The sequence below is a fragment of the Sturnira hondurensis genome, unplaced genomic scaffold (assembly GCF_014824575.4).
Source record: "Sturnira hondurensis isolate 20B ecotype Veracruz unplaced genomic scaffold, ASM1482457v3 Scaffold0022136, whole genome shotgun sequence".
Taxonomy (NCBI): domain Eukaryota; kingdom Metazoa; phylum Chordata; class Mammalia; order Chiroptera; family Phyllostomidae; genus Sturnira; species Sturnira hondurensis.
The window spans coordinates 375,734-393,704 of NW_028094767.1; the positions used below are offsets into that span (position 1 = coordinate 375,734).

The 17,971-nt window shown below is 36.1% G+C and overlaps 1 protein-coding gene across 2 annotated transcripts in view; it reads left to right on the top strand.

Moving 5' to 3' along the window:
- Positions 1–6,587: 6,587 nt before the first annotated feature.
- The window catches only part of IMPG1 (interphotoreceptor matrix proteoglycan 1), a 118,558-nt gene continuing 107,174 nt past the window's right edge, over positions 6,588–17,971 (top strand). For both annotated transcript variants that reach the window (XM_037034326.1, XM_037034327.1), the window contains exon 1: positions 6,588–6,830. In XM_037034326.1, the coding sequence (XP_036890221.1) occupies positions 6,764–6,830 (67 nt within the window). In that variant the 5' untranslated portion in view covers positions 6,588–6,763. The remainder of the gene's footprint in view (positions 6,831–17,971) is intronic.

The window sequence follows — 17,971 nt, forward strand, 5'->3', positions numbered from 1 at the left end:
TCATAGCCCCAAAGCAATTTTTTCAACTAGAGTACATTGCTTATGTACAATTCCATTTGCCTTGAGTCGCAGATTTCACTCATTTCCAGAGTTATTTAGGTCAGCTTTTCCCTTACTCCCTTCAGGGAGTTAGTTTCATACATTTTCTGTCACAACCTGCACTGTCACAATCAGCATAGTTATTGGCAACCTAAAGATTTTTGAAAATTTATATGCCTTAAGATTCACTTCTCTGCTATAAAGTTCTATGGGTTTTGAAAAAGGTATAGTGTCATGCATTGCAGTATTATGCAAAATAGTTTCACTGCCCTAATCTCCTATGTTTCATCTACGTAAAGCACATACTCCCCCAAATGCCTGCAACTACTAATTTGTTTTATCTGCTTGCCTTTTCCAGAGTATCATATAAATGGAATGATACAGTATACAGCCTTTTCTGACTGGCTTTTTTTGGCAGCGCAATGTGTAGTTAAGATTTCACCCATGTTTTGAATGGCGTAATAGCTCATACTTTCTTTTTAAAAAATATATTTTATTGATTATGCTATTGCAGTTGTCCCATTTTCCCTTCTTTGCTTCATCTACACAGTAACCCCAATTCCCTCCAGCAATCCACCTGCCTCCATTAGCTCATGTCCATGGGTTGTGCATGTAAGTTCTATGGCTTCTCCATTTTCTATACTATATTTGACATCCCACTGTTTATTTTGTACCTACCAATTACACTTCTTAATCCCTGAACCTTTTCCTCCATTCTCCCCCTTCCCCCTCCCAGCTGATAGTCCTCCAAATGACCTCCGGATCTGATTCGGTTCCTGCTCTGGTTGTCTGCTTTGTTCGGTTTTTTAGATTCAGTTGTTGACAGTTGTAAATGTGTTGCCATTTTAATGTTCATAGTTTTGATCTTTTTTTTTAGATAAGTCCCTTTAACATTTCATGTAATAAGGGCTTGGTAATGATGAACTCCTTTAACTTGAACTTAATCTGAGAAGCACTTTATCTGCCCTTTCATTCTAAATGATAGCTTCACTGGAAAGAGTAATCTAGGTTGTGGGTCCTTTCTTTTCATGACTTTGAATATTTCTTGCCAGTTCCTTCTAGCCTGCAGTTTCTTTTGAGAAATCAGCTGACAGTCCTATGGGAACTCCTTTGCATGTAACTGTCTCTTTTTCTCTTGCTGCTTTTAAGATTCTCTCTTTTATCTTTAATCTTTAGCATTAATACTTTCTTATTACTAATTTCATTCCATTATATGGATATGTTAGGCAGCAGTTAGAAATGAGGGGCAGGAAGAAGGGGGCCACTGTTCTTGCTGACCCAAGACAGATATTTGCAACGCCTTTGTTGTAAAATAATTTCAGTTAGCAAAATTTCCATTGCAGTTTTACACACACCCCCATCCCTGTGGGTGTGGGCAGTCAAGGAGAATTATGGGAAAGGCATGCACAGAAGAGACTAGAAGTAACAAGCTCCAGTAACAGATATACACAGTTTCCTTATTAACTTACCTACTAAAGAACATGTTGGTGGCCTGTGGGTTTCGGCAATTATGAACAAAGTTGTTATTAACATTCAGTGCAGATTTTTATGTGGACATACATTTTCAAATCAGTTGGGTAAATACCTGGAAGTCATTGCTGCATTGTATGATAAGACTATGTTTAGTTTTGTAAAGTACCTGTACCAATTTGCACTCCCACCAGTAATAAATGAGAGTTCCTATTGTTCTGAATCTTTGCCAACAACTGGTAATGCCATTTGTTTTCTAATTTTAGTCATTCTAATAGGTATGCAGAGGTACGTCATTGATGTTTCTATTTGCATTTCACTGAGTTGACTGTCTCTTCATATGCTTGTTTATCATCTGTGTACCTTCTTGGGAAAGGTGTCTCATTCGGATCTTTGGCTCATTTTTAATTGAGTTTTAGGTTTTATTATTGTTGAGTTTTAGTTTTCTTTGTATATTTTATGTACAATTCCTCTAACAGAAATGTATTTTGTAAATGTTTTCTCCAAATTCATGGCTTACTTTCTAATTTTGCTTATAGTATCTTAACAGTTCAGAAGATTTTCATTTTAATACAATCAAATATCACTTTTTTCTTTCATGGATCATGCTTTTATGTTATTCAAAATCTCATCATCAAGCCTAAGATCTAATGGATGTACTTTTATATTTTCTTCTAGAATTTTTATATGTAGTGTATATTTATCTACGTGATCCATTTTTCATTTCTGTATAAAGTGCAATGTCTGTTTCTAGATCTAATTTTTGTTTGTTTATTTGGGGGGACGTGGCATATGACCTTATTTTTGGAAAAGACAGTCCTGTCTCCATTAAATTGCCTTTGCAACTTTGTCAAAAGTCATTCAACTATTTGTGTGGCTCTATTTCCGGGCTCTGTATTCTGTCCCATTGATCTTTGTATATATTCTTTTACCAATAACATATTGTTTTGCTTTTTGTAGTATAACTCTTAAAATATAATGCCTGACATAAAATAAGAAAACATAACCACTTATACAAGGAGATATGAGAATAATAAATAAAAAAAAACAGAGAAAGCAAGGTAATAGAAACAACCTCCAGAGCTCCACAATTTGAAATTACCAAAATACTCCTACTATACTAAATGAAATAAAAGACAAGATTTAAAACTTTAGCGCAGAGGTATAAACTATTTTTAAAAATGATGAAGTAGACTTGTAAAAGAACCAAATTGAAATCCCAAAACTAAAAATATATATATGAAAATTAAAGACAATACATTATATCCAGCTGAAGAGAAAACAGTGAGATAAAAGATGAGTCAATATAATAAAACAAGAGGGAGCAAAGGGTTGGAACACCATGAATTCATGATATACATAGATTTTATGATAAAGATGGAACTTCAGAACAGTAGGAAAAATGATAATCTTTTCAGTAAATAGTGGTAGGATAGGCAAAAGTAAACTACAGTGCTTACAGATGTGTAGTTAAGTAGTAAAAGAATTAAGGAAAACAAATAAATGATTATCATACACATCAGAATAATAAGTACATTTAATGGAGAAGAAAATTTGTGTTTGTGAGGGGGGATCATGGTGGAGTGCTATTAATATTCTCTGTTTTTACCTGGATATTACTAGTTCTCACTTCATAATAATTTTATTAAGGTGAATGTGTAGGTTTAAGCAAAGTTGTAAAATACAAACCTAGGGGGCAAATCTTAAAGTGACAGCTGAGAAAGCTCAGAAACAACTCAATTTATATTTCTTTATATATGTTGTGTAAATATATTAATATTTATTTTATATATTTTAAAGACATTTCATATACCTCTGGTAAATTAGTGGAAGGATTGGGTTAAAAATAGAAGAATAAATTGAAACAGCTAATAATTAATTAGAGCTCCCAAATCTCCTTTCTCACCCTATTCACTATATAACTGTCTCTTGGCCACCTAACAAAAGGCTGAAGGTTTATTTTCTAGCAGGATGAAACATTCTTTGGACTACTAAATATTGGGCAGATGTGAGACTGAAGGTGCTTCTCTGAAAACCAGAAAATTGAATTAAAATATGCATAAGGATATTAAGGCCCCAGACATCTTCCTCAGCTTACGTACTGATACATTGAGAGTTAGTCTTTATCCTAAAACCAACAGATTAGCAGTCTTTTCTGGAATATATGACCACCTGAAGATGAAATATTTAAAGACACTGAATTCAGGTATTTTAGAAAGAGTGTAGCCAGATGTAGCAAATAAAAATACAGAACACCCAGTTAAATTTGAATCTTAGGTAAACAAATAATTTTAAATGTGTCATATGTAATATTTGTGACATATTTATACTAAATTATTTGTTGTTTATCTTAAAGTTAAATTTAACTGCGAAGTCTGCATCTTATCTGGAAACCCTAAGAAGGAAGTAGCCCAGCCAGACCAGCCCACAAGAGGAGCACAGTTGTCAAGGTCCAACCTCATGCATAGAGCTGTCAGCAGCTGTTACCAGACTTCAATGTAAGTGAGTGGTCGGTCAATCCAGGATTACCAGGTATTTGAGAAAAACTTCTAACTTAAAAAAAAATAGAAAACAAAAAAGAAATTCAAATATGCAGCTTGAATGAAACAAAAGCTACTTACGAAGAAAATAATTTTTGAAACTGTTAAACATCTTTAAAGAGATGAAAGAAATTGTATCCTTAAAATCCTAAAATAGCATCTTATTAAAAATAAAAAAGCAAAAAAAATCCAAGAAAAACCACCAAGAATGATTTCCCGGAAATTGTAAATGACAGTAGATATTTTAAAACCAAAGAAGGGTTAAAATGTCGAGAAAATTTTCTTGAAATCGGAACATAAAGAATTAGAGGAAAATAGAAGATAAAAATAGATAGTAAAAGTTAAAGAGCCAGTGCAAGAATGCCAACATCCAGCTAATATGGACTCCAGAAAGAGAATATAAAAAAATGAAAGGTGGAAATCCAATACCTAATTCGAGGTTTTCAATAACTGAAGAACTTAAATACCCAGATTAAAAGTTCTGTAAGTTTTCTATGCAATGGATTAAAATAGACGCATGACCATACACTATCAGAACATCAGAGATGAAGAAAACTTTCTATGAGCTTCCAGGGAAGAAGAGATCTTATGCAAAGAATCAAGAACAATAAGGACTCCAGATTTTAGCAGCACAGAAGCTAGAAGAGAGTGGATTAATGTCTTCAGTCTTCTGAGTGGATGTTACTTCCAACCTAGAAGTCTGTACCCAGTTGCCTTAGTTCATTCAGGCTACTATAACAGAATGCCATAGACTGAGTGCCTTGTAACAACAGAAACTTATTTCTTACAGTTCTCCATGCTGGGAACTCTGAGGTCAAACTGCAGGCATATTCAGTGTCTGATGATGAACTACTCCCTGGTTCATGGAGATCTGTCTTGTCGCTGTGCCTACCCGAAGAAAGAAGCAAAGGACTTGCCTAGTGCCTCTTTTACAAGGGAACTAGTCCCATTCATGAGGGCTTAACCCCCAATCACCTCCCAAAGGCCCCACCTCCAAATACCATGGCATTGGGACTTAGTTTTCAACTTACGAACTTTGACACAAATGTTGAGTGTGCAACACTGGCCAAACTATCAATCAAAGATTAGGATGAATGGTAGCCATTTTCAAACATAAGATCTCAAATCTATTTACTGAGAACTTTCAGTAATCCACTGGAGCATGTGCTCTGCTAAAACAAGAGGTTAGGTTAAGAAAGGAGGCGACCTGAGGTCTGGAGAACGTGGGATCCAACACAAGAAAGGTGGAAGGAATCCCCGGGATGATTGTGAAGGCAGAGCTTCAGATGCTTGCTGTGAACCAGAACAAGAAATTACACGACACAGCCCGCAGCAGGTCAGACAGTCCTGCAAAGACAGATTACCTGAAGTGTTTAACCGTATGAAGAGGAAATTTACACATCTGGGGTAACATCTGGAGATACTTTATTGTTTTGCATGTATAAAACGAGGGGGAAACAAATGAGACAACAGCAAATGGCACCAGAGGAGATAAGGGTTAATATCAAGTACAGGCTCCTGAACCAGTTTCTTTGGGTTCAAGTCCTGCCCCTGCCACATATACCTTAGTTTCTTCAAATATAAAACTAAAACAGAGATAGTAATAATAGTGTTTATCTCATAATGTTGTATTAAGTAATATATATAATTTATGAAAATATCTAAGAACAGTGTCTATCACAACATAAAGGCTCAATACCTGTTAATAATTACAGTATAGTCCATGGCTCAGCTATGTGTAGCATGAATACAGTCACAATACTGTTAAGCTGGACACACGATAAACTGAAAATACAGAGACACTGAGGCGGGTGAAGGGATGGGGCAAGTTCCTGTTTATACAGAGTGGGGAGGGTGTGTGTGGAAGAGAAGATATTCTCAATATTCATTATTTGATAATGTTCTAAAAGTGAAAAATGAAAAAATAGTAACAGAAGCATACTATTTCCAAATACAAATAAGAATACTTGAAGGATTAACTTAAAGAATTAGAAGTGATTGCTTTTGAATGGAGGTATGGCAGTATCATTTTTCACAAGCTTTGTAGAACTATTGGACTCTATTCTGTGCAAAAATAACAAATTAAAAAAATTAAAACCAGACATAAAAAAAAAAACCAAAGAAGCCGTCTACATGTGATGACAGGAAGAAGCAATTTACAAAGCAGCACATTTCCCTGAGCCTTGGTGTCTCTGGAGACTAATACGCACTGACTAGCCATACTTCCAGGGATGGCAATTAAACTCTCTCAGTGGACGTTCCTTGCAAGTGTCATTTTGGCAAACATTTGACCCCAGCTGTTAGCCTTCTCCTGCCTTTGGCAGCACCTCCCCTGGTTCTCTGTGTCACTGTAACAGGTGAGTAACTAAGAAAAGAAGCATTCCTTCTGTCTGTGGACACTTGTTTATAATGGCATCCAGGGTCCTAGAGCTAGGCTGACAGATGCTCCTCCAGAAGGTTAATGAGATAAAGGTCCTTCCAGCTGGCCCTTAAGCAGAGATTACACCTGAGAGGAAGATAAGCAGATTATTCCAGAAACAGACACTGCCTCGTGTTCTTCATAAATTGGCACCCTCCTAAAGTAAATCAAGAAGGTTATCCTCACTCAGCTTACATCAATATTTAATTATTTTCCATATTTCTGTCTTTTTTTTAAATGAGATTTGGGGCTGTTCTGTGATTGTTACCAGATTCACCAATGCACAACATTCAGAATGTATTTGGAAAGTAGGAGGGCTGTTTTTGTTTTTTGGATTTTTCTCCAAGTTCAAGGAACCAAAGGTAAGTTGTTTAAGTATTTATTTTTAAATCACTTATATGTAAAATTTATTTACAGAAGTAAACATTCAAAATCAACAAAGTTACCACTGTATCTTATAAGGCTAGTATATGATGGGCCCTAAATAAATATTGATTGAGTGAGTGACTCTCAAAAATTGTTTTTACTTTATTAAATATTTTCTACATAATCCTGAGTGCAATTTATGTCAACAAAATAGGAGAGATGAATGTATCCTCTTTACTTTTATTGGACATTGAATGCAAATTTATGTCATTAATATCAATAATATTAGTAGGTCCATGACAGGAATTATATTTATTACTTAAATTTGACAAATAAAAATCCCAAAATAAAATTAATATTTTGTCATTTACAATCAGACAAAAATGTATTTCTTACCTTCTCATAGTTAAATCATGAGTTGCTTTTTCCTTAGAAACAGAGAGTATACTTTATCTTTAGAGTTTATGATTACAATCAATCAGAATTTGGTGGTTTTTGAAGTTTTATGCATATAAAAACTAGGCATCAAATATTTTTATGGCAAATTTTCAAATGAATCCAAAATTAAAACAAACCACAAAACAGGCATATTTAAGAAAAACAATGTATTTTAAAAAACTATTGAACAGTTTCACTTTTTTTTTAAGAACCAGCCTGATTATTAAAACATGTTTTTAAGACATTTGAAATCAATTATGTTCAGTTCTTCTTTAAGGATGACATAGCTTTGGACAATTAACATCCTAATTAAAGCACTTGTTTGAAAATGTCCATCAAAGAGTGCAACAAATTGTTGGTTGTATTTAAAAATCACAAGATAACTGATTCTGTTAATTATTTTATATGTAATTCTTAGTGATTGTGTTTGGAGGGAGAAAAAATTTCTGGAAAATATTATATAGTAATGCTTTATAGTTTGTTACATAAATGATAGTGGAGGAAGCAAAAGTTTAGTCAGCTTTCATTTTAATTGTCAATTACACATAAATGTTTAATTTATAAAAAAATTTAATTGCAAACAAATGGTGGTATTTTGTTGTATTCTGAACTTAATATACTATGCAAATCAATTCATGTGTTTCACGAACTTTACCGGGCAAATGAGGCTTGGTTTTTGTTTATTTAATTTTTTTTTATTTTTACATAATATACCTTTATATATTATAAATTAGCACTTACAATTTCAAATTGCATAATCATATATAGAAAGTTAATTAAAATAATCTCACCAAAAGCTACCATTTGTTATATATCTATCTCTATGAAACAAAGTATTATAATTACAAAATTTAAAATCCTAACATATATTTGTTTGGGGCTTTTCATGCTGTAAGAATCTCAAATCTGTGAATTTCTGTTAATCTTTACTTAGTGAGGTCTACAGTAATTAGAGTGTATTTACTTCAGCCAGACTGGTTTTCCATTTGTAACTAATTAACCATCATGAGTGTGTTTACATAGGAAGTGGTTTTAGGAAAGAGAAGAGTTCAGTTTAATACAACTAGCTGTTAAGCATGACAATTGGATATTTAAATTGAAGAGTTTGGGTTTTTTAAAAGACTTTATGTGTTTATTTTTAGACAGAGGGTAAGGGAGGAAGAAAGAGAGGGAGAGAAATGTCAATGTGTGGTTGCCTCTCCAGTGCCCCCAACTGGGGACCTGACCCGCAACCCAGGCATGTGTCCTTACTGGGAATCGAACCAGCGACCCTTTGGTTCACAGGCCAGCACTTAATCCACTGAGTCACACCAACCAAGGCAAATTGTTTTTAAAAATTATATATTATTTGAAAAATCAAAGAGATCTGAAAATTACCCACATCCAAACACAGCCTATGCTAACTAGCACCTTCCACCCAAACTTCTATCCAAATACCTCATATGCTACCTAGCACCTTCATATGTAGCCTCAGTCTTTTTAATGTATGCTTACTAACTGTTATATGATTGCAATTCTATTGCACACATAATTTTATATTAGGCTTTTTGTACTTCTAGTACATCACAAGAATGTTCTACATTGCTGTCTAACTTTGGCAAGCATTATTTTTTAGGTAGTATAATTTTCCTTTCAGTTAATACTCAACAAAAGAGAAATGTTTCTAATTAATTTGTTATTATGAATAATATTGTAATAAACATCTTGGTGCATAAACCTCTCTCAGTATTAAAGATTCTTAGCCTAAATTCACTAAGGTAAAATTACTGGGTCTAAGCAATATAAACAGTTTTATGGTATTTGATTCATATTCCCAAATTACTGCTCAAAAGGTTTCCTGTGCCCTGAGGTGATGTTTTCCATTTGCTCTCCAGAGTGCTTACCGAGTACCCAATGCAGAATACTAAGAGAGTCAAAGACTCACCATCATTTCAAAAGATTTCCTTTAAGCTTTCTAGATACTCAATGTAGTTTTCCTATTGGTACATGAAAGTGAAATTGTTTTGATTCTTAAATGTGCATTAAATAAACTTGTTTAGTGCCAACAAAATGTACTTCAGTAGTTTAAAAGAACAATTACTTCATGCTGACGCCGAAGTTCCTCTCTTCAGTGCTCGGCACGGGGACACGGTTTGCACTGGAGCCGCACAGCACTGCTGAGTCCTCTGACCTGTCTGCTTCCCGTAAATAATCGCGTCTGCTTGCTTGTGACGTTCTGGTGTGTGGGGTCAAGAAAAGAGAGAACATCCACCCTCAGCAAGCCTGAAAGTGGAAATGGTGTTTATTACAGTGTGTGCCTTTTGCATTACATTTGGTTATACTAAATAAAACCTTTAACTAAGTTATTATTAGTTCACCAAGCTGGGGCAATTATTTTAGTAGCTGTGAAAAGTCAAGAAATTTGCATTTGAAGACACTGCATTTCTTCTAACCCTTTACTACTGCAGTATGCTGTCCTTTCATAAAATTACCCAGGAAGTTATTTTCCCTCATTGTGGCTCCATTAGCAGAGTGCGGGCCTTCATTTGTGTACCTGAGACAGCTGCCCAGTGACAGTCATGTTAACTTTGCAGCTCCTATCTTTTTTATCTCCTGCAGTCTCAGGACAGTGTAATTCAAAAGGTTTAAGGTAGGTTATTTTCATTCAATTACATCTGAGAAAGTGTCCTTAAAATCAATGCTGTGTAAATTAAAAACACCTTGCATCCAACTGAACAAACTGTGGTAGCTTTTATTGGATTATATACTTAAATACTTTGAAAACAAAAAGCAAATGCTGCCTTATGGCCCCTCTGTGCTTGTTTCACTCATCACACTGAAGGACTGTTATATCTGTGAGTTAATTAGGAAGCAATGACGTGACCTACTGCCTTCTTGGCCATTTCTGTCAATCATGGGTATGTAGTCACCTTAAATATCACCTATATTTGCATGCTAATCCTCTCTGGAAATTCAGATCCTCAATCATGTTCAAAGATTTCATATTGCTTTAAAATAGTCCATCTGAGGCCACGGAGTTTGTTTTCTACAATAGTCTCTTGGTTTATATTATTGGAATACAATTCAGTATGGGTATGACCATAATAAAAGTCCTGACCTTATCACTGTGTTGTGGGGCATCAAACTCCAGGGTGTCTGAGGTCTCGGTCCACACCATCTCTTCTCGCTTCAGCACAGGAAAGACACTTCTGCAGTTGTGGGGAGGGAACTGGTTATGCCAACCCTTGGAATACCTCAAGGCAGCTTGTTGAAAGGAGGAAGCTTCTGACCACAGCATGAGTTTTAACTTTCCAAATCAGTCTTCACAACCATTGGGCATGAGCCCACTGAGAGTAAGAGACGGTGCCCCTGGGATTTCAGCCTCACAGTGTCAGATGGAACCATTTTAACAACATGGATAGTGTTGCACTTTTTGTTGTGGGTCCAAGGCAACCCACATGCCAAAGTTTATCCCACTACAAGTTGGTAGGTTGACTTGTATAGCCATGGAAATGAGAACCTAGACATGGAAATGACACTGTAGAGTGTGACGTGCACATACATTGCTCTAATTATTTATTGAACATGTACTCCCACTGAAGCACCTCTCTTCTGGCCACAGTACATGTAGAAAAGAATATGAAAAAATGACAGAACAGTGATAAATGCTTCTAAGCATATGGTTGTATTCAGTAGATAACTATTATCCCATTTATAGTCAGTTATTCTTGAGGAAACATTGTCCTTCTGCGTGCCTTTGTGAAGTCATCTTAATTCCTTCCAACTTGGATTCTACACTGAGCCAGCTTTAGTCCCCTCACCCCCCTTAACCAACAGCTATTTTCATAACTGCTTCCCTAGGAGAAGGGATAGAGGAAACTAGACCAAAAGGAATTTTGTGGAGAAAACTCAAGACCCCAAATGAGTAAAAATGTCAACTTCAGAAATACTTTAACTTCACACAGAAAATAACATATGTAGGGCTAGTTTGTCTGTTTTAAGGTTCCCACTTCATTTGTGAATAAATAAAAGTTACACTTAATTAATGCCAGCAATGGAATCAAAGGGCACTATTCCTAAGCCACTGTAGTTAGTTCGTACCTGATCAAAATACTTTGCAGATAGCAATCATATTGATACCTTTCTTATAAATGTTCAGACAAATGTTAATTCATCTTACCTCCTCAGATATTACTGGTTGGTAGACAATGTACTCATTGTTGGTCAGGAAACTAAGGCAGAGAATGCTAAGTAATGTTCCTAAAATCATGTGAGGTGAAAGCTTAGAACCAAAACTAGGACTTAAGCTGAATCTAGCCCTATATCCAAAGTCTGTTAATAAGTTCAATGTCATATGATGAGTGTAGTTAATATGGTTTTTACTAATAATTCGAAGGCCAGCTTTCCCCTGCCAACAACATTAGAGAACTGTGGATTCTGGGCCATGTCTAACATGTATGTGCACGACTACTCTTAGGGTATCAGGCCATAGTTTGCAGCTCTACCCTAAAAGTGGAAGTACCAATTCTTTTACTTGTTAAGAAATACTGTGGCATTTGAACTCCTCAAAGAAGTGGAGTTGTTTATCCATGGTGTCCTTTTGAATGCCCACCCTTAAAGCCTAAGTTCAGCAGCAAGTGGCTTATTTAAGATTGTGTTATGCACCTAAAGGCAGAACCTGGCGTACTGGATATAATTTGACACAGTGGGAAAGCACCTTCTGAACCAAAACACTATTAACACACTGATATTGTATCTTCGGGTTAGCAATATATTCAGACTTGAGATAGACAACTCTGAAACACCCCTTCCTAATAATTTCTCTTCCTTCCTTCCATGGAATGGGGTTTTTACTCTCATCAAAACAGCCCATCCCCTCAACCCCTCTTACTTTCTCCATTTCTTCAGCCCATCCAAATCTCAGTGTCCTACACACTAATCGTGGGTCCTGGGGTCCTTTCCTGAACCTTTCCTCAACCTTCCTCGTTCTTCTTGTTAGTGCAACAAAAACTTACTCCTTGAAATTCTGCCCCATTTGCTTGGCTATTCTATTCTGGGTAAACTTAGCCTTCACTCTTTTCACTTTCATTCCTGAGCTTCCACATGTTATTAGAGAATCCCAAATGAACGGAGTGCTTCCATGAAGCAAATTCATGTGTTGTAAACTTAATTGGACCCTGCAAGCTATTCCACAGTGATGCCCATCTCTGATTCCCTGATAGTATTCCAGCCTCATAGTCTTCCAAACTTTCCCTCTCTTCTCAAGTCTACAGCCTGATTCTCCCTCAATCACATAATAGCACAGTTAAGAGCCAAGACTTCAAGGTTATTGTAGAACTGCATTCGACGCAGAACAGCTCTGTCACTTGCTAGTTACTCAACCTTGGCAAATTGTTCAGTCCCATATGTATATCCATCTTCCAATTTTTTGTCTATAAAATGAGAATAACAGCAGTGTCTGTCTCATAGAGCAGTAATGAAGATAAGTGAAATAATGCTTATGAAGCCTTTAGTGAGGAGTCTTCTACAAAATTGCTCAATACATGTTAGCTCCTAAGATTACTGTGATGACTACCATCATCACTATTACCACCACCTCCTACATACTGAAGAGACTGAAGTCATCTGATTTAATTTGACATCTCTTCTACTTCAAAGTTCCTCTGAATCTTTAGCCAAACTCTCCACATTCTTTCTTGTTTCGGGGAGAATAAAAAGATTTCATATTTTTGCTAATGTCACTGCTATCTGCCAATGACTTTAGCTCCATTTACAACCAGTTCCCCAAACACAATCCTCTGCCAGTTTCCTTTTTCATTGACTTAATTTTCCTAACCTAATGACTTCAATGAAACTTTCCTCAGCATTGGTAAAAACACCAATGCTGGGGCTCCTGCATTAAAGATTCTGATTTAATTTATCTGGTGTGGGATAATGGTTAAAGTCATGCAGGTGATTCTTCTCTGCAGCCAGGTTTGAGAAGCATGATCTATGCCATAAATTCTATAGTATTACCCTTCTGTAAAGATATTATATATGGGTCATTCTATTATGGACCAACAGGGGATTTTTTAATCTCCATTTTTTTAGGAAATTATATTATAAATCTATTTCCAGTCTGAGATATTATTTAGGAATCTCATTATTTAGTAGCGCTTCTAGAATGATTTATATAATCATTCTATTCATTGTACTGTCTCATTTTTTAACCACTTTACTTAAAACAGCACTGATTATATTAGGGCATAGGTAGGTTACAGAAATACGTATTTTGAAAAACCTATGCAGAATGCACTATTGTACGTTAGTAAAAGACAAGTGCTTCCTGAGGACAGGGACTGTGTCTCTCTGTTCTCCGTGATACCATCAGCACCCCTTCTCTGGCAAACACCACTCTGCTTCTCTCACTCTGTTTCACTTCACGCTGTCATCTTTCATTCCTAACATCAGGAATTTTGGTATTATGAAGACATCTGCCTCTCCTTTGTATCTAAATTTTTACCAAATCCTATCAAATGGTGTGCTAATATTTAGCAACTATCTCTCTCCAAGGAGTAAAAATTCTTAACCATAGCCACAGCCCGCTGCAGCAAGGGTGGTTGCGAGGTGAGGCAAGGGACTTAAAAGAATGGAGAGGACCAAATGCTCTGCTGGCAAATGGCAACTTTATTCAAGGAACAGCTGTCTTAAATACAAACTGTTAACGCCTGAAGCAAGACTGCAAGGAACTAGAAACAATGTTGTTTTTCAAAGTTCGTGCACTCCCTTAAGCTTATCAAAAGGGCAAGAAGTTCTCATAACCGTCTTGGAACATGACACATATGCCATAATCTTGTTATATCCTTCAAGGCTGGGAACTAGAAGGTTAGGAAAATGTCAAGGTACCCGCCGGCTCCAGGGACCAGAAACCAAGTTCATCCACCATTTTCACAGTGGAGAACTCTGTCCTTGATCCCCTGCGGCCTGGCGGGCCCCCACAGCATTTGCCAATATGCATATTCAAATAGTCCTTCCACGGCCACATTCAAACTACCAGCATTACATCATCTATTGTGGATGTGCATAGTCAGCCCTCAGGAGCCAGGAGCCAATGTAAACCTGTTTCAGCACACAACTGCATTATCAATTTTAGTATACAGGGGTTTATTTAACCTAGCCTCCCCTCCTTACCCTCACTCCCTGGGACCACAGATAACAATCTTCCCTCAGGTTCTGACCACTGACTTCTCCATTTCTTAAACCCATGAGAACTAGTCAGTCGGTGGCAAATCCTGTCAATACTATGTCAGGAATATCCTTGTATTTCTCCAGCTTTAACCAGCTTTGGTATCATTGTACATCATATTCCCCTGCTTAAATAAGAGAAAAGGAAAGAAAAGAATTTCCACAGCCTCCTGATGTCTTTAGAATAAAATCCAACAATTTCATTTGAGGGTTCTTATGATCTGTCTGCTACAATCCTCTCCAGCCTTACTGCTTGAATCCCTGCCATAGGCTACACTCATTGTTTTCTGTAAATCACCTTACTCAGGGAATACACGTTGAGTGTACAAAACAGTTCAGTGGCATTTAGAGAAGAATAATAGCACATTCACTTTCCAGATTAAGTAATAAGACATCAGTGGTATCTTAGAAGCCCCGGTCTGCGCTGCCAGGGTCTCCTTCCCTTTGTTCTGTGTCAAAGGTGCCTGCTGTCATAAAGTTTGTGTTAATCATGTCATTGCCTGCCTTTAGTGTCTCCACCTGGAGATGCATTCGCTAAATAATGCATTTCTTTGTTTTCCTTGCGGTTTTCATTTAAATAATGCCATGCTGTGTGGGTTCTCTTATGACTTAGTTCTTTGGCTCAACATTATGTATTTAAGATTTATGCACATTGTTGCGTATTAGCAGACCCCAAGGCACAAGTTTACCTGTTACTCTTCATTAAGGAGTGCAGTTTCAGGGAATTAAAAGGAAAAGAAAATGAGGTGTGAGGCAGTGAACAGGTGAAAACCAACAGAATGATGTTTTACCAAACCGGTCACCACTTTGTATCAAGTGCAACCACTTGTTGGTCTCAAAGATCTTCAAAGATCACAGGATCTCCAAGTACTCTGCAAGGTGAGAGCCTGGGGGCACATGGAGAAGAATTCATAAGAGGTCTCTTCAAAGGCTTGCCTCACAGGACAGTAACTCTCTTGCACTTTTAGTGTACTCATCTTATTGACAGTGGATGAGTCCTGATGCTTCTCACATCTCTGCAGTGATGGAAAATCCCGGGGCAAGAGAAAAGAAACACCATGACAGGCCGTGAGGCAAGGAGCCGTGGGCTTATGTCTCCTGTAGGGGTCAGAGCTTATGAAGAGCTACTTGGAGAGAGGTGAGGGCCTGACATGGTTCATGAGAGGCATCTGAGACATACAACAGCCTAGTACAGATATACCAGGACATATTCATTCTTCTGTTGATGGACTTTGCTATGGCAGACAACAGTGGTACAAACACCCTCACGTGTGTCCCCTGGTGCTCACCATACCACGCAGGAGTTTCTCCAAAGTCTAGGTTGGCCCCTCTCTTTCTCCTGTGTAGGAGAGAAACTGGGTGTCATGAGGTATACATGTTTTCAGCTTCACCAGATGACATCAAGCTGTTTTCCTAAGTGTTTTTGCCACTTTGAGTGAGAGTTCCTATTGCTCCAAATCCTCATCCACATTTGGTAGTGCCTGACTTTTTTTTTTTTTTTTTTGCCAGTGTTCAGGGAGGTGAAATAATATCCTAGTGTGATTTTAATTTGTATTTCTCTGATTACTAATGAGGTTGAATATCTTTTCCTATATTTTGGGTCTTCTTTGTTTCCTCTTCCAGAAAATGCTTAAACAAGTGTCTTGTCCCCTTCCTATTGTGATGCATGTCTTTTCTTACTGCTTTAGAAGTTCTTTAAAAGCTGTGGATGTCAATTGTTTTGCAGTTTTTGCAAACTTTGCAATGTCTTCCCCAACTTTGTAGCTTATTATTTTCTCTCTTAATGATAACCTCTGAAGAACATTCTTAATTTTAATATACAATAGTTGAATTTTTCAGTCTCTAACTTCATGTTTTGTAGGGGGTTTTGCCTTACTTTAAAAATCCTTTTCTATCTCAAAGTCATGAAAATACTCTGTATTGTCTTGTAAAAGTTGTATAGTTTTACCTTTCATATTTAAGCCACTAGTATTTATTGTATGTGTACATACATGCGTGTAAAGCAGAAAAGCAATTTTTGATATGGATAATCAATTGTGTCAGCACCATCCACTGGGTGGTTCCTCCTTTTCTCTGTGCTCTGCTTTGTGATACTCCTTCTGTCATGAACATGGAATTGTCCATTTCGCTGTCCATGGGCCAATGCCACATTGCTTTAATTATTACAAATTTACAATAATCTTGATACCTTGCAACCACGTTGCCATGGCTCCGTTCCCTTTCTACAGCAGTGTCTAAGCTGTCCTTGATCCCCCACTCTTCCACAATACATTCTAATGTTAGCTCAACGAGTTCCACAAAAGACCGTATTGAGGTTGGCTTAGAACTGCATTGAATCTATGAATCAATTTGGGGAGAAATGATACCTTTATAATGTTAAGTCTTTCTAAGAGCATGGAATATCTTTCTTTTTATTGGTACCTTACAATAAAGTTGCATAATTAATTTAATAAAGGGCTTTCACATGTTGGAGTTGTCTCTACCTCCTTTACATTAACTGTGATCATGTAAATGGCATTCTTATTACATTTTCTATGTAGAAAAGTAACTGGATTTATATCCCATGCTTTGCTGAACCATCTTAATTCTGACAACTTACCAGCAATTCTATGAAATTTTCTACTTAAAAATTATATCAACTGTGAATAAAGAAAATTTGAGTTCTTTCTCTTCTGTGTTTAGATCTTTTATTTCTTTATATTTTCATACTGCTTTTCATAGGCCATCCAAGGATAATGTTAAAGAGAAATGGTAGTTTCATGCACCCTTAACTTGATTCTGACCTTGAAGGAAATACTTTCATAATTCACCATTAAGTCTGATGTTTGTTTTAGATTGGGGGTTTATTTTGTTTTTGTAAATGCCCTCTATCAGGTTTTCTTTTTAAAGTTACTCTCTATTTCTAAGAGTTCTAATCATGAATAAATATAAAAATTTATTGGATACTTCTATATCTACTGAGATTACCAAATGGCTCTTCCATTTTAACTCATTAATGTGATAAATTAATCAATTTTCAGATATTAAACCAACTCTACATTCCTGACATAAATCCAGTTTGGTCATCCTTTTTTACATACTACTAAATTCTACTTGCTAACATTTTATTTCAAATTATTACATTCATATTCATAACTGATATTAAAGCATGATTTTTTTCATACTTTCCTTGTCAGGTTTTATAAGAGTTTGTATAAAAATAGAATTTGTTTTCTTCGAATGTGTTATAGAACTCTCAGGTGAAGCTAGAGAATTACATTTAGGGAAAGATATTTGACACTAACTCATATTTTTAAGTATATAATAATAATTAGACTTCCCAGTTTTTATATTGTTTTGGTAAAATATTTTTCTATAATTTATTTATATAAATTTCATACAAAATTTCAAATTAATTATAAAAATATTATTTATAATATCCTCTTATGTTTTTCACATCTGTAGAAAGTATAATGATGTCCTCTTTTTTATGTCTTCCTTTTTCAATCTTGATAAT